The following is an 18,569-nucleotide window of genomic DNA, read 5'->3' as shown; positions in this document are numbered from 1 at the left end:
CACAAATCTGAATTTTCAGCAAATATACAAAATTTCGAACTCCTTTTACTCAAAAAGTAGCACATGAAGGTATATTTTCATTACATATTTGACTTAATGAGGTAAAAAATAGCCTATATGCAAATTTTCATCAACTTGTAAATACAGGTTCAAAACTGTATCGTATGCCCTTAATAAGTAGAATGGTCCTTGGGTTGTCCCCTTCCAAAAACTATGTCCGCCATAACCGATCTTTGACCAAGATGTCCGCCACAGCTGAACTAAGCTAAATATATGATCCTATGGAACATTCACATAAAGATCTTCGTGTCTGGAACCAGTGGGCCAATGGGGACAAAACTTTGGTTGAATGGTCCTTAGGTGGTCCCCTTCAAAAAATATTTCCAACATCCTCTAACTGCGAACAAGATAGCCGCCACAATTAAACTTAGTTTAACATAGGACCCTATGAGAAATTCACTTACATATTTTATTGTCTGAAACAACTTAGCAAAATGGAACCATACTTAGAAGCAATGGTCCTTGGGTTGTCCTGTTTCAGAAATGAGTCAAATGATCCGGACCGCCGACCAAGATGGCTGCCACAGTGAACTCAGTAATATTGGACCCTTTAGGAAATAGCTTAAAGATTTTGTCGTCTGAAACCAAGGGGTCAATTTTAACTTTGGCTTACAAATGATGTCTTGAACATTTAAGAACAGAACCATCTTAAAAATTAAATAGTGCAGCATTTTTATGCCAAACGGCAGCACTATGCAGTCAAATGAGTACTGTGAATACGTGAAAACAGTCATATGTGACCAGAACTGACTTAGTGGAGGCCTAAAAAAACACACACAAGTGACCAGAAGTCATGTTCAGCTTTTCCTCTAGTTGGAAGGTAGGATCTTTTTACTTTTAAATCAGTTCATGATACTTTCATTAGGGGCGGATCCAACCATTGTAAAGGGGGGTGTCAACTGCAAGTCCCCATTCAAATGCGTTGATCGTCCCGGAAACACTGAATGAGCACTTGACTTGTTTTTTTTAACTAACTTTGTGCCGTCCCTTGGCGACTTCTTCTTATTTTCATATGAATCGGAGTTCCTTCAGACATTTTTCAAAACAAGAAGATCAAAGAAGCCACGTCATTTAGTTTCACTTTCAGATATACTGAAAATGTTCTTTCCATTAACAATCCAAACTTTTCTGATTGGATTCCATTGATATATCCCCCAGAATTTGAAATAAAAAAAAACAAAAACAGACACGGCTTCATTCGCCTCATTTTTAATACCTAAAATTTGACATAAGCGGTCATCTCAGTACCAGAATCTATGACAAATGAGACGATTTTAATTTTGAAATTATCAATTTCCCCCACCTTAGTAGCAATATACCAATTTAATCTGCGTATTGAATATGAATTTTCCAATTTTTGCGGCTTTCAAGAGCTTGCAGCTCCTTCTCAGAATTTGTTAAATGACACCAGTGTCTGAGCAGAAAGTTAATGAACCAGGGCTTTTGTTATCTTACTTTTTAAGGAGATGAACAACCACATTTCTGAGTGTTACATTTATTACTAGCTATAGTATGAAATGAGGATAGACAATATTGGAAAATCGATAATTTTATTTACTAATGAAGGTAACAATATAATCAATGTCAGTATACGGATAATAATAAATAATAACAAAAAATAAATACATCTTTTACAAAACATTTGGACGGTATGTAGGTCGAAATATACTAATCTCGTACTAAATTGTTAAAAGGAATGTTGTTAACATTTCCCCAGAAGTCAATCGAGGATATGGTGGTATGCCCTTATATCCATATGCATAGACATATTACAAATGTTGTTTTAAATGATACGAAGAGATGCAGAAACATGACTTAAGTCACAATTGGTTTCATAAGGGGATAACAAATAAACATTTGCTGTATCGTGGTAGCCAATTTATCAATGAATCCGTAATTCAGATTTTAATTCAAAACGTTCATAATGTGCTGTACGTTTTGGTTAATGGCATACGATACTGTTATAGAGGAGGTAATGACATTGCTAACGTAAATGTTTTTCGCGACATCAAAAATTGATATATCAGGTAATGTCGATTTTGGACTGATTTTTCAATCAAACTAATTTAATTTGAAACGGAGATCTTGGATACCTAAACATGAAATTAGGTTATATTACATATGAAGATTATTTATACCAAATTTGATGAAAAGGTCACTGTAAATTAAGGTGGTACCTAACACTACAGGGAGATAACTCTGTAAAATCATCTAAACGTTTTAATTACGAAGTGTTGTTGAAGGAATATTAAGCTTCTCAGTGATCAAAATTAGTGTTTGTCATACTGCTATATAACCAGTGTAATTTTTCTGATAAATTGGTTGGTTCAAATTTTTGAAAATTTTTATATTTTTGTCATAGGGTCAAAGTAAATCATTTGTCAAAATTTTGTGAAAATTAAACGAGCCAAATAAATTTCAGTGAATGTGTTGGGTACCACCTTAAATGTAATTGAGATAAATATATGTAGCAGTTTTTAAAAAATCCTGAAACTTTGATAAAATGTATTGCTTTCAAAGAATTGTTATACAAATTTAGATCATACTAAATTTTCCTAATGGTTTTTCAAAAATCCGCTAGCACGGGACAAACGTTTGGCTCTGTGATACCCGTATGCTGCAAAGGAGAGGACCAGACGAAACTTGAGTGTATCATTGTCCTCTTTTGTTAAAACAGAAAGAAATCGAAGGCTATAATGGTATCATATACGATATTCAGCAATATCTAAAATGACAATGGAAGTCTTTAATTGATATAATTCAAATTTGTGACCGTTGTAAGATATATTATTTCCTGCAAACTTTGGCCTCGTGACATAGTAGGTTACAATTCGAATATTTTTATAGATTTAGAACAACGCATAACAGTTTAGCTTTTAGTTATTTTGTATGCGATACTTTTATACACAATATTTGGAAATAGTAAAACTGATACCAGTCTGAATTCATTTTGTACAGATCCATTTGATACTTTACAATATTAATCTAACCAAACGATCAGAAACAATTGCAAATAAAGTTAAATTGTGTTGGTTGAAATTCTGACATTTAAAGTTGGAGTAACCGTGATTATCGACAATCAAGATAACTTTTAATGGGGAGCATACAGTACTCAACGATAGACAAGCTTATACATTATTTTTAGCTACGGTTTTGAAATAAGGAATTTTATTTTCTCAATTAACTATACACATAAAACATGCAGCATATTGTCCATTTCTACGATAATTCAAACATGGGAATCAGTTTTACAGACAATTTTAATATGGTATGCATTTAGTTGTGTTCATCTCAAAACATGTGATAGATTTCAAAGCAGTTAATGTTTATACGTTTTGTTCACAACAAATACGCCTGCTGTTGTAAGTTTCCCTTCTGTAGATAATCTTCCGATGCTAGTGACTGATGGTTCCCTGCTACGGTATGGAGGTGGGCTATCATTATAAGTCTTAGAATGGAAATTAATAGATGCCGTTTCATGTAGCCGTGGACTGTTTCCAGTTTTGTTGGTTTTTCCTGACAATGGTATTCCATTGCTGCAAAACATTACATCGTATTTATTGATCCTCATAAAAAAGGAATTTGAACAATAAAAACGACTGAAAGACAGCATGTAAAATCTTACGGATTAGAAACGAAAAGATAAAATGTAGAATAAGTTATCGATCAAAACAAAATTAAATTGATAGACAATTTATAAAAATACAATAAATTAGTTTTACAGACATTGTGTCTCTGTTATTGGTATTTTTAATCGGTATTCAATATTTACCACAAACAAATTTGTATATCACGGTATTGCAATAACAGCAAAAAAAAGGAATAAACTGACAGTGTTTGAAATAAATCACACGAGGCTGTAAAAAGCGCCTATTTTCCTCACATGGGTCTATGGCGGTTATACCACCGGCCAAGTATATTCTTAGTTAATATTTCTGTAACGTTAATAAACAACGACGATGAACTCAAGGTGATTATACAAGTTTGTTTGTTACATGTTTGTATTATTGTTTAGTGATTAGGATTATAGCACAATGTGACTGCTGTATTATTGACATGTTTACCTATTATGTCTGTTTTTTTGGTTATCGCATCGTTGTCAATATAATGGAATTCGAAGCGACTGTCATACAAGTGAGAGGTTTAGGAAGCTATAAGCCATGTTCAATCCACAATTTTCTACATAGGAAATGCCTGTACCAAGTCTGGAATAGGACAGCTGTTATCTATTCGCTTGATGTGTTTGAGCTTTTGATTTTGCCATTTGATAAGGGACTTTCTTTTTTGGATTTTCCTCGAGTGCAGTATTTTTGTGATTTTCTTTTTAATCAGTTTGTAAGGTGAGCAAACCGAAAGATTGAACACAACTAACCTTTTTATCCTTGTGCACTCATTTTTACGACAATATACCACAAGTAAAACGATAAAAACTACAACGACAGCAGATAGTACAACAGCAAGGGCTATGACAGCATGATTTGAAGCTGACTTTTTCTTTTCGTGTTCTGAATTTTCTGTAAATGAAAAAGATTACAAAGTACAAGTAATTATTTGGTTCTAAATTTCTTGCAATTATTTTTTTTTTAAATTATCATGAATTTGTGATTTGGAACATAGGGATGCATATTATTATAAATATTATTTATAAAAAACAAATTGTAAACAAGAATTTTGATCAATAGAATCCGTTATTTATTCATATTTTGTGGGCAAGTTTACCTTTCTACTGACACACACCAAGAAAATACTGATAATATCGGGACAGAAAAGCCCTGCCGTCAAAAAATTATGTTATTTACAGGTACAAAATGTATGACTTTGAAATGACATTTAAAAAAATGCAATGATTTGATTAAGCAAAAAAAAAAAAAAAATAAACTGAAAAAAAATAAATATTACAGTATTACATATCTTCAAAACACAAATGAATATATATACAAACGAAAAGAACACATGTATAGTATATTTGCAGTTTAGACGAATATACACCTCCGGCCAAACAACTTAAATGTAAATGTCTACATGTTATAAAAGGCATTCAGCAGTTGATAAACCCATACTGGATAGTATACCACGCATCTACATATGTATCTCTATACCACTTACCTATTGTAAGTATGGGATTTATAATTATTATGTGTGTCAACAATAAAAAAAATGGGATTACAATTGAATTGATTCGTTGAAATTGATTTTCATCATAACTGGGAGAACCTTAACCTGCGTTCTAATAATAGCGACAAAGAATAATCCAAAATTTCTACTTAAGAAAATGCCTGTACCTACTCAGGAACATGACATTAGTTGTCAATTCGTTTGATGTGTTTGATGTGTTTGAGCTTTTGATTTTGCCATTTGATTAGAGACTTTTCTGTTTTGCATTTTTCCTAGGAGTTCAATATTTTTGTGATTTAACTTTTTTCAACTCGTAAGTCGATAACTAACTGAAAACGACATGGTATAAAAATTAAACCTGGGGGTAATTTCGAGTGTTCCAGAAGGTTTAGTAAATCTTACTCCTTTTACTCATATTAGGCTTACCATCTGTGGGTTGCGATTCATCTTCTTCCTTTTCTGCACATTTATCTAGAGTACCTATTGTAATTTAATAGTTATTGTATATGTAATATAAATAAGTTTTAGCTTACACTATTGTATTCAAACAGGTTCTCAGTTTGACATTAAGGTGTGATCTTTATATTTTTATATGTTTTGATAAATGCTAGTCAAATTTCGTAGACGTTATATATTTTTTTTTTATTCTGAAGAACCTATGCTGATACAATGGTATACAGAAACACATAGACATGCATAATAATACTATAAGACATATGGTGAGGTTACAAAAAATAGAAAAGAAAAGAATGCATAGGTTTGAAGGCTTGCATTTTATCAGAGAGAATCCATTTTTCTATTTATGATTCCAATGAGCTTACACAGCTTTTTAAGTGTTGATTGTTTTGAAAAATTCATAACTACTTTAAACTTTATAGTATTAATGTCGGTACATATTTTTTTATCTATACATTTATTCCTTTCTTCTGAAAAATTATATACATTCTAAAATGTAGTGAAACTCATCTCCAGTTTTATTTCTATTACACAATTTTCATGTTCGATTTTCTCTGGGTATGTTTTTCCATCTACCAGATTCAATTGGGAGCTTGTGATTTACGGTCTAAATCTACAAAGAGTGAACACATCTTTATCGTCTAGCTTGTTGAAATAGTTCTAGAAAGCAAAACTTTCTTTATAAATGCAGCAGTTAACCGTTTTAGGACTGTTAATAATTTTTTAACTCCAAGTTTGGATAAATTGGTCTTGGAGACTAGTTCTAATCGTATGTTTTAGCCAATCATAATTGAAAAAAAAATTGATAAGTCCATATGTAGGAAAGACCACATTTATTAAAATGTTGGAAATATAATTTAGCCATGCAGATCTTAAAGTGGAATCATTTTCTAATTTCAGCAGAAGCTTAAACACAATGTAGCAAATATTGTTTTTTGTTTGTCTTTTACTATTCTTATACAATGTGATATCATTATGATTTTTATATCAGTATTAACATAAATTATTCACAAGACTTAGATTTGTTTTTCAATAAAATAAACGGTACCAATCTTCATGCACTAGATGCGCATTTCGACAATACATGTCTCTTCAGTGATGCTCGTGGCCAAAATATTTGAAATCCAAAGCTTATATAAAAGATGAAGAGCTATAATCCAAAAGGTCCAAAAAGTATAGCCAAATCCGTGAAAGGAATCAGAGCTCTGCATGAGGGAGATACATTCCTTATTTTATAATAATTTCTATCATTTTGTAATAGTAAATTTTAATAACACAAAAAATCCGTATGTTCATGCCAGTACCGAAGTACTGGCTACTGGGGTGGTGATACCCTCGGGGACTAATTAACTAATAGTAATACATAACCTGTTTACTATTAGTTAATTGTGAATCACAAATGGGTAACGTTTTATTTTTCAACTGTAGTGTTTAAATTTCTCATTAAAACTAAACATTTCAAATATTTCTACAGCTAGCATTGATGACAAAAATGTACACTTAATAATCTAAACTTTTTAATGGGATGTTTCAGTGAAAAACAATGATTTTTAGCATTAATACCCTTATCAAACTTACCAAAGCAGTATCCTGATAATGCTGTTTTGCTCCTCAGTAAGTTATATACAAAAAAGTCTCCATCGCACAGTTTTATATCTACATTCCACGAATATAAGCATGTATGTGTGAAACTTTGCATGCACACTGTTTGTCGTACCTGTTGTCCCCTGATTGTAGGTAACTTTCCTACAAGTCATTCGGATTATTAGTATAAAAAAGAAGATGTGGTATGATTTCCAATAATTTAGTGCCTATTTCTTACACGGTTATAGTAGATCTACATGTATGCATATTATATAATACATATTTGAAAAGTATGTTGAAAGAAACAAAACCAAAATATGCTTATGTGTATCCGGGTCAAAGTATGAATCTTGAGGTAATCAGGCTAATCTATCAATGAGTGTTTTTATATTTCCCCAAAGATTTACCGATCGAAGAGAAAACAAAAATAAGATGTCACCGTTTTCAGTTTAAAAGAAAACACATTACCAATGACAAACTGCATTTTAGATGGGAAAGACACATTTACTTTCATTGGTTTTTTTTTTCTTCATTTAATTGTGTGTTGCCTTAGAGATTGTAGACATTTTTTTTACTTTGGATTGACTGTATTATTATTATTCCGTGTCACATAGAAAATAAAAAATCTGTTATTGTTCAATTTATACATTTAATATAAGACATGTTAGATCAATAAACATATTACCGTTTAACCAAATGGGATACCATGTTCCACAATGAAGTGGTTTCGGTGCTGATGTAGGCATTTTGGCACATATACTCCTTTCTACTCTGTACCATCCACTAGAGAGGAAATCATCACTTATTGCTATCTCTTTTCCAAAGTTCAAAGACCGGGTAGCAGCTCGTCTGTCCTGATACTGTATCAGACTGTATTGTGTACATGGATCAATACCTTTACAATTTGTATTTGGAATGAATATAAAGTACAAAATATTTAGCGTTAAAGTTGACATCATTTATTGTTTTTAAATCGTTTGAATCATAATGTTCAGATGAACAGAATGTGTTTTTACTAAAAATTTGATAAAATTTTTCTCCTTTTAAGAAGTTAAGAAAAATAAAACTAATATTTTTTCTAATGTTCCGATGTACAAAAAATAACATATAAATTCATAATTGTTATTCAACATTGTTCAGGATCCTTTTTGTTGTTTAAACTACAGTGCATATTATCATCGTTAAACGTCATGATTGAATAACATGTACATGGTGTATGATATTATGCAGAATATTAATGAATGACAAGTATTCAATGTGAATATACAATAAATGATACTTTCTTAAAAACACTTTTGAATTCATTAGATATACAATTATATTAAAATCAAAAAATTAACTTCCATAATTTCCCCCAATCTATCGACTTATGAAACGTGTTTGTCTTCTAAACGATAGAAATATTTAAAAAAATAAAAACGTCTTTTAAATAATTTAAAGAAAGATATTGTCAGTCTGTCTAATTGTGTCATCTCAACTTAGTTTATGTAGTTTTATGGCTGTAGAATATAATTATTTAGACTAAAACTCCAATAACAAATAAATGTTATATTAGTGCATTGTAGATACCAGTGATAAAATTGAAAACGTTTTGCATTAAACATTGAAATGAATTTACTTCTACAAATGACTAATAAGGCCACAACGTTTAAAAAGTTTAAAAGTTCAAATAACGTGAGAGGTTGGAGCATTATGTACCCAATATTCCGAACATTTTTGCCGAAAAAGCTTAATTAATATACTCTTGGGAAGAAAACCCTTAGTATATTGATTAAATTCAATATTTTGTAAACAATTAATTTATGATTATGGCCATCATATGATTAGTCATAGTAATTTATGTCATATTTGATATGCAAATTATTTGATTTGACAGAAAGTATCAATCGGTAATTAATGAATAATTTATCAAACCAAGCACCGAAGCAAATCATTAAATGTGCTATGTTTTTTTACTTTAAAAAGCAATTGAAATATATAGGAAAAAACCACTACGTGTTGTCAAATATGTTAGTTCACTATAACAAAGTATATATGGATATTGCACTCAATCATAGAACACAAAACAAAATACATAATATAATGATTTAACAGTATAATAGGCATTGATATGTTCATTTGCATTCTGTATCATTTTCAAAATACGAAAATTGTCAAAATTCTTCTAAATAAAAATACTGAATAATGTTAGATTCACATTTGTTTTTGTCATCAGTTGCACTTTTTAAACCATTGACATGTTATTAATACATACAAATTCGTTTTTAATTTAAAAGACAAGTAGATGAAATAAAGCTATAGTTATTTTGGAAACAAAGAAATTAATATGTAAAGTTTACACGTACTGTTTGCTGGATTATCGGTTTGTGTGGTCATTGATGTACTAGTTGTTTCAATTGTAGCTTTCACGGCTTCAGTTCCTACAAATGATATATTTCGGGATTACTTATTTAAAGACTTAACTACATAACTATTTCTTTCTTAAAGACTAATGCTTGTTTGATAATCACAACCAGAGGATATAAGCAATGAACTGAATTAAACCTCAGTTACAAATACTATTATGTATTCATAAAAATGATTAGTGATTTGCTTTCAATAGAAAAAAAATCAAGAATCAAGATTGCTTGATGAAACAAAATGACGACACGTCGTATTATTCAAAAGGGACACGTATGTCTTTTGCGCAGGTAGTTAATCTTTTGGTGATATAATCAGTAAAACTACTATTAAATATATTGTCTACATATTTGTAATCTTGAGTATATTCTCGGCATGAATAGTCAAACACAATTGTTGTTTCTATACAGAGTTAAGTATTAGTTTTTAGTAATTTGTGGAACTGCAATCCTATAAACAAAATTAATCAATAAGTAAAGATTCGATTTACATTGAAATCCAAGACGTCTTTTAGAAGCAGTCATAATGAACGAGTTGTGAAATATACTTGAATAGGGAACGATAAATATTTTTGTGTCATACATTTTAGCGTAAAATGTCTGAATAATAATACTCATGAGCAAGGTCATTCAAATCGTAAATGCTGTTTTTGAACCCTTGAATGTAAAAACAACTAAATAAATTAATCATTTACATGTATCTAAAAAAACCACTAGTTCACAAATAGATAAATACTAGTATTAAAATTTTAGTGACTTTTATGAAGGCATCTATCTCATCGAAATCAATGAAAAGGATACTACGGGAACAGAAATATATGCCTTATATCATGACTTACTCTACAAAGCAACACTAAGGGGTAGTTGAGAAAAAATATTACTAGTATAACAAAAGATGATTTCAGATTACAAATTATAAACTGTCAATACATATGTAGCATTATTCCAGCAGATCCTGTATAAGGAATGTGAATGAATTTACCAGTTTATACGATATTCAAAAAGTAAAATCACAGAAATACTGAATTCCGAGGAAAATTCAAAACGGAAGTTCTTAATCAAATGGATAAATCAAAAGCTCAAACACATTCAAGAGCTTGCATCCTTTTGTTTACTTTTTTAACTGTCTTGGTTTGAGCGTTAGTGCAGCTTACAAAGAAGTTTTCACACCAAGCGTACAAAGTTTTTATGTTATAATCATTCATTCGAAAATTTAAAAGACGCCTTCACGAGTTAACCGATATCTATCTAAAAGATGACGACGAATGTTCCAATTGTCGAAACCACCGTCCTGTCGTTTTTTCTAGATTTACCGACCGATAAACTTTATCATTGGATTTGAACTAACACGATTAACACGACTGATGGCAAATGTGGAGCAGGATCTGCTGACCCTTCCAGAGCACTTAATATCACCACCGCTTTTAGTGCTCTGGAAGGTGTTGATCCGGTTTTTTTTAGTTTTTTTTTTATGTTGAATCATGTGAACTCTCGTTGTTCAATCTTTTAGGTTTTTATTTATTTGCAATGGAATTGTCAGTGTGTTCCCGAATTTGGGTATACCATTAGTATCTTTCGCCTCTCTTTTTGAACTAATATGGCATAAGTTTCAAAATGGTTCTTTGAAACATCCAAAAAGTAAAATCACATAAATACTCAACTCCGTGGAAAATTCGAAAGGGAAAGTCCTAGTCAAATGGCAAAATAAAAAGCTGAAACACATCAAACAAATGGATAACAACTGTCATAATCATGACTTGGTACAGTCATTTTCTTACGTAGAAAATAGTGGATCGAACCTGTCTTATAGCTAGCTAAACCTCTCACTTTGATATATGTTTATGACTCAGAAATATTTTAGTGCAATTAAATGTAAGATTAATATCCTTTAACTATCAAAATCAATGGGAATATTTGTTCGACCTTTTTTTTGTATGCAACCGGGTGTGACGTACTATGATTTGATGGTTTTACATCTAAAGAAGAATTTGCTGTTGAATAAACGGAAAGTGGTTTGTTTTCCCTTTGTCATACTTGTTATTCTTAGCATTGCTGTCAATATTTTGTCATAATCAATTCAATAGTTTGGGGGAAATCTAGAACATTATAAAGATGTTAACAAAGGCTAGAATTCGCACTAAGAGTTTTATTATTTTAAATCAGACCGAAACACTGCAGTTTCCCATATTTATACTTGTGTTAATACTAACAAGAGAAAATACATTTTTGACACCTTCTTTTACAATTCACGAAGCTATGACCCCTCAATAAACATTCTTTGTATTTTAACCTCAATTCTGTACATTTTTCCATAATTTTAATTGTTTTTGACAAAATAACCTTGACCGCCATCCACGATCCAAAGCGATTGATTTTATATATGGATTCAATGTCAAAATTGGAATCTTTTTGTTACAAACAATTTGGAATTGTATGTGGCGGCCAAGATTTTCCTAAACCTTTTAGGTCTGCAAACTTCGCAAAAATCGTAATTTTTTTTACAAAATCTCTAATAATCATAAACATGTAATGTACTGTTATAAAAAGTACAGATTTCTTTAGCATTAAAGCTATGGAAACATACCCATATAATCCCCAAATGTGACCTTTTGGGTTTTGTATGATAAAGTTGCTATCTTAGGCCATGATGTGCTATAAGTGAACCTTGTCCTTTGTCGTAATCATTCAAATAGTTCGAGTATAATGTGAGACGAAATTACCAGCGATTCGAGCAAAATATCTTTAAAAAATCGCCGCGATCTAGAGAGGGACATAAAAAACCTCCCTTTTATTTATTTTTTTATTTTTTTACTGCTTCAAAAAATATTTCATTTACTTATAACTGTATTTTTACTAAAGTATAACAAAGAAAATTATATATTAAAATATGAGACATAAGGAGATAAAGACAGAAAAGGCCCCAAAAACACTCAGTATGGCTATCTCTGTCACCTTAAATTCATGGAAGAGTCCTATTTTAGGAGAATTTTATCATAAAATATGTTTTTGAGCCTCAATCAATATTTTAGGGCCCTCGGTGGTCTAATGATTTAAGACGTTACCACTGAAATTACTAGCCAGTCACCACTGAGATTTTGAGTTCGAACCCTGGTCGTGCAGGTGAACTCGACTCAAGTTTTTACCGACTAGGATTGTTAGTTTTCCTATAGAAGGTCGGTGGTTTTCTCCTGGCATTCCGGCTTCTTCCATCAAAATAAAAACTGGCCGCCATGAAATAGCCCAAAAGCAATGCTTTAAAGTGGCATTAAAACATTAAATATAAAAATCAATTATTATGTTTTTTCTTAATATGTCACTTCGATAGTAAGAAATCTCAATAACTGAGATTATACACAAGGTCAAAGGTGCATTTACAGTGTCAAATGACAGGTACAATACAACCATTGATTTCCCGTATTACTATTTGTTAAATTTGTACTAAAAAGTGTTCAGAATGTATCTTTGTTTCAAATAAAGAAATACTTACCATGAGTAACGTTTTATCTTGTCGAGTAATATAGACAATTTGAAAACTTTCACATACCATTTCATTGCATATCAGAAAATAACCATCAATAGAAGTTAACCAATTTAATTTTCACCCCTTTTTCCTGTTTACAAACTTTAGTAACCATGTAACCTCAAGTTTCCAAAATATTCTATAGAAACACAAAATAAAAGTTCATGGTGTTTTGAAAAATCAAAGATATATGCTTCTTACTCAGAAATGTTTTATTACAATGAAATGTAGGCTCAATTTCATTCAACTGTCAAATTAAAAGGAATATTTTTCGACCGTACGTTTTCGTATGCAATCGTTTGTGACGTATTATGATTTGTTGGTATAACCGTTAATTCGTAAATAGGCTTCAGGAACTGACGAATTATGAGGTTCTTAAATATACACTTTAAATACTTACCAAAGCAATAACCTGAATTAGGAGATACGGATGTGACCAGATTATATACCAAGTAGTTTCCCGAGCAATATCTTATATCAATTTTCCAGGTTTCAGAGCAGTTGTTTTTAAAGCCTTGTAAACACACTTCTCCAATAGTTTCTTCTCCTATTTTTGTTGGTAGTGTTCCTTGTATTAAAAAAATCATGAGAGAAATATTGTCAGTATACATGTATATCATATTTTTTAAATTATAAAAAAATCATCCATATATTGTCATTTAAAGTTCAGGAATAGAAATTTTAATTGTGTCTATACTACAACCATGCCTACTTGCATATTTCAATAGGCGTTTACAATGTAGATATTCAACTTGTTGTGTGCATATATCAATTTATATTTCTTTTTTCGAGTCGTAATAATGTACACTTATGCATCTGAACTTAAAGATTTTTCCAGATAGAGGAAAATAGAAAGATTGACTTTTTTCAAGTGTTATATAGACAACAAAATACTGTACCATTTAGCCAGATTGGATACCACGTTCCACAGCGAAACGATCCTGGTGGCTCAGTTGGCATATTTTCTCCAGCCTCACTTTCAATACGATACCATCCACTGTCTAGAAAATCATCACTTATTGCACTAGCACTGCCCATTTCTAGTTCATTTGCTACAGCTCTTCGATCGACATATTTCATTAAGGTATAGTTTGTACACCCATCGACAAATTCTATAAAATAAAATGAATCAAAATACATCTCATATCAGTATCCAAGTATATGACATTTTCTTTCAAGCCAAACACTACAAATGACGTTCAGACTTATAACTAAAACATGAAAGTGACTGTGATATTCAACTTGTAAAATCAATTATTTAGCAGTTTTTAACTTGTAACTATGTGTAGTCTGCTTATCTTTCAAAATTATCTTATATAAACTACAAGTTTGTTTATAGTTCAAATTTTTTCCCATTCAACCAATGTATGGTTTTAGAAGTGTACATGTGGTCTTCAAGTTGGTACGTTTTACATTTTATATACTAAATAACGATATGTTTGCCTTCAGATTATTCCCGTTGTAACGAATATTGGTTATATGAGACATGTTACTGTACCCCGTCGGGAAAGTCGGAATGACATTATCTTCATTTTAGTAAAATTTTATTACTTTGCTAATACAATAGTTCATATAATCATTATTGTGTGTTAAATAACTTCAATTGATACACTTTTTAAATAGTACGAAATGTGTTAACTTCAATTAATAAATTAAATTGACAGTTCCAGATGAAAATTGAATTACCTTTGTTTTATGCTGAGTACTCTCCTTTCGTCAAAACTATAAACCCGTAAAAACGAATAATATTCAACATGTCTTTTTAACATTTTACTGATTTTATGAAACAATATTGTAAAATGAATGAATACTTACCAGCATCAGAAAGAGAGATCTGTATTATAAATATCACAACACATATAACAAAAAACATTTTCGTATGTGCGATCATTGTGGATAAAGAGGCAAAAATACCGTATTGAATATAAATATTAACAACAACAAAAAAGGAAATAAATCATAGCATGGGTTTTTTCCAGTTATAACGAAGTACAGATCGATGGAATCAAACACTTCCTTGTTGGTCCATAATAACAAAATTAAACTTTATATTTAAATTTAATGATGTACTTTAAACGGTAAACTGACTGAAAGAACTTTTGTTAACAAGTTTTTAAATAACCCATGCGTGTTAACATTTCATATGTATATGTATTGAAAGTGATAAAAAGGAAGAATTTCTATATTCTAACAATAAAAATTGCATTTCCAAGTAAACATTATCTAGACACATGTTCGTTAAGCTTAACCAGGTAGTGCTTGAACAAGGTTTATAACTAAAAGATATTAAATCATCTTTGATTAGATATTAAAGTGTATTTATTATATATTCAAAAACATTTCTTTACAATTTTATAGCTTACATGTAACCATACATTTTATAACTGTTATACTGTGAATTTCAGTAGAGAATAAAACATATTTTGAAAAAGGCTCTGGGGTGAGGGAAATTAAGGAAGATAAACCCTACCAGCTCTTATCATGTAAATTCATTATATACTTTATATTTTACATTTTTAAATTCACTGTAAAGCGATTTTTTATTCGCAAAGACTGCATTGCAAAGAAGTTATTGTTTCAATAAAACAAATACAAGTATTTTTAAGAGTGAACAAAAACAAACATATTAATGCCTTTATAATTTTTTCATATAAGAACATAAATTACGCAACATGACATGAGGAAGACCAGTAGTAACAATTAGTAGATAAACTTGAAGGAGAAAATTGAAAAATATAACATGTATTGTCCTTGTTTTATCTCCATCATCCTTGTTTGAAGGCATAACTTCAATTCTATGCAAAACTTAAGTAACTGTGACTGACCATTAATATACAGCTATAGCATACAACAAAAAGTTAATATGAACTTAATACTGGTTTATGTGTATACTTTTTTAAAAAGCCAATTAGTAATTTCAGCGCTCTAAAGTTGTTTTTTTTTATAACAGGCATATTCCCGATCAGTTGTTTTGCCTTCAAGCTGTTTTCCGTTGAAAAATAAAAGGATATTATCATATGAAAAAAACAGAATAGTATAACTTTGTTTTATCTTAGTAGTTGATAAAATAGAAGTATACATATCTTTTTCATTTTACTTGCAAAATATTACGTACATTCTTAATTTCAAATGATGTTTTATTCTGTGATTGAACTTGGAGAGTTACATGCACGTACCTATAAAACTACAAAATCAGAAACCTCGTTGATATTTCAATTGTTTACTAGTATTTTTAGTGAATCAGATGTTGATGACAAATTATTGGTAGTTTATTTACATCATTCTCACATTTCTTTAAACCTCAGGTTGATCTTTTGTATGAAAAAAGAGTTAGGCATCTTTCATTGTTGAAGACAAGTTCTAGAAGATGTTTTCATATTTTGTAATTTTGCATATGTGTTCCCTTTTATTCATATTTAAACAATTTTGTCGTTAAAGCATATCGAAATTCATTGTCTTAAATGTAAAACTAATCTGAAAGAAACACAACTATTTCAGCACAATGGTCGTCGTCATTTTTTTTTTTTTTTTTGTTTAAAAAAATAGTAAATAATTAGTTAGATCAAATCTTTGAACTGATATATTTGACTTTCTATTCGATTTAATTTTATTTGTTTGTAAATAGTTCTTTTTTAAATATCCCTTCACAAATCTTTTCAATTGTATATGTGTAACTATGCGAAAGCAAGTGGTCACTTATTCAGCTAGGATATGAACATAAATTTTTCTTAGTAAAGGGGTAAACTTTTGCCGTCGAATTCATCTAAGTTTTGTCAATAAAGTGCATTATATTTCAAGGCATATACTTATTAGATTGACCTACCTAAAATATGGATATTATTTTATGAAATTTGCTGTAATCTAGATTTGAAAAAAGGTTTTAAAAGGAAGAATTTTATCTCCCTCTTGCATATCTTTGATTAAAAAAGACAGTTTATGGATTTATGCATGACAATACGGATATTGTTATTTTTTGTGTATTTTTTTAATATACAAATTTTTAGTCTTTCTATTACAAATTAAGAACAATTTCTCTCATATTGGTAGCTCGGATTTTTTTGTCTATACTTTTTATCATTGTTGATTTTATTGACTTTTCAAGATCTTATCTTGATTTTTTTTATATTATGTGCTCAAGAACATCAGAGAACCCGAGAACGTTTCATTCAATTATGATAAGGATAAACGAAAAACAAATACAAATGTGTTTAAGTGTACATATATGATATGCGCAATTTCATGATGAAGGAACCTCCAAAATCATTTAGATGCAGAAATTAAAGATTCAATTGTTTTCACTTTACAGTTGACGAGAGGTACATATGTATATGTAACGTTAGAAAAATGGAGCAAATGAACGAACGAACACCACAGTCACAATATACAACTCATTTTGATAATGGCAACCCTGAAAGAATATTGATCGAACAACTGCCTATTGAAGTCGAAAAAGATGGATAGATAATCAAGCTAGCCAATTGTAAAATTGGAAAAACATTGTTTTTAACGTCGCTTCTAGGTATCTGGCAAAATAATTTTTAGTTTTATAATACCTGAACAAACATAATGAAATATACAACAGAAACATCAGGAGCTTGAAATGTTTAAATTTAACTAACAAAAGTGTTGTTAAGTGTATTTGAAAATTTCTAAAAAAAAAATGCAGTGCAGCCTAAATGGCCAAATAAAATATATTTTTAAAATGTATTATTAAAACAACTTGAGTTTTAGCTTGATCCATGCTATGCGAACAAAATTCAGGTGAGGTTTCATAGATTTTATAACGCCAAATAGAAAAATTCCAAATACAATCCTAATACTCTGTCAGTAGTTCACCCGGTCCATAGTCTAATTTTAACAGCATCATGACTTTGTGACTTAAGGGAATCACCACTTTTCAGCGACGTCACATTGCGAGAAAAAAACTTTTCATGCTTATCTCTAAGAGAACAACCAAGCACTAACACTATCTGAAAGAGGCAAACAAATACCAGAATAAGAACGATATATAGATTTAAGGATTGTGTACATTTAATTGTCGTGAAATATAAGCCGATTGGCACAATATGAATCTTTCTGATTTATTCAATACGCTCAATTGCAAAATAAGATTAACCTTGTGACTTGCGTCTATCATTTTAGTATATGAATATGCTATAAACAAGATAATACTTAAATAATAAAGAAAATAGTATGAATAAAATACAAGTGAGAGGTTTAGCTAGCTATGAAATCAGGTTTTCTACATTTGAAAATGCTTGTGGAAGTCAGGAATTTGACAGTTGTTTTCCATTATTTGGTTGGTGTGTTTAAGCAATTAATTTTGCCAGTTAGGGACTTTCCGTTTTGAATTTTTCTCGGAGTTCAGTATTTTTGTGATTTTATTTTATACAAAAAATGTTTGGAAAAATAACGATGGCTTCAGATCATGTTTA

At 30.3% G+C, this 18,569-nt stretch overlaps 1 protein-coding gene across 1 annotated transcript; it reads right to left on the bottom strand.

Annotated features, from left to right (window-relative positions):
• Window positions 1–1,593: 1,593 nt before the first annotated feature.
• LOC143072100 (uncharacterized) lies at window positions 1,594–15,139 on the bottom strand. Its single transcript, XM_076246894.1, has 9 exons — window positions 14,950–15,139; window positions 14,034–14,246; window positions 13,535–13,702; window positions 9,561–9,635; window positions 7,901–8,110; window positions 7,210–7,377; window positions 5,602–5,655; window positions 4,433–4,574; window positions 1,594–3,596 (listed from the first exon to the last, which is right to left on the bottom strand). The coding sequence occupies exons 1-9, from the start codon at window positions 15,023–15,025 to the stop codon at window positions 3,380–3,382; spliced, it is 1,323 nt and encodes a 440-aa protein (XP_076103009.1). The 5' UTR covers window positions 15,026–15,139; the 3' UTR covers window positions 1,594–3,379.
• Window positions 15,140–18,569: the final 3,430 nt, after the last annotated feature.

This window comes from Mytilus galloprovincialis, chromosome 4 (assembly GCF_965363235.1).
Source record: "Mytilus galloprovincialis chromosome 4, xbMytGall1.hap1.1, whole genome shotgun sequence".
NCBI lineage: Eukaryota > Metazoa > Mollusca > Bivalvia > Mytilida > Mytilidae > Mytilus > Mytilus galloprovincialis.
This window is presented reverse-complemented; position numbering and strand designations above follow the sequence as displayed.

Coding starts and splice junctions, on each gene's coding strand:
- LOC143072100 (XM_076246894.1), bottom strand. CDS start 15,025: ATGATCGCACATACGAAAATGTTTTTTGTTATATGTGTTGTGATATTT. Junction 13,703..14,033: donor GTATCCAATCTGGCTAAATG/GTACAGTATTTT, acceptor TTTTAATACAAG/GAACACTACCAACAAAAATA. Junction 4,575..5,601: donor TGAATCGCAACCCACAGATG/GTAAGCCTAATA, acceptor TTTCATTTACAG/AAAATTCAGAACACGAAAAG.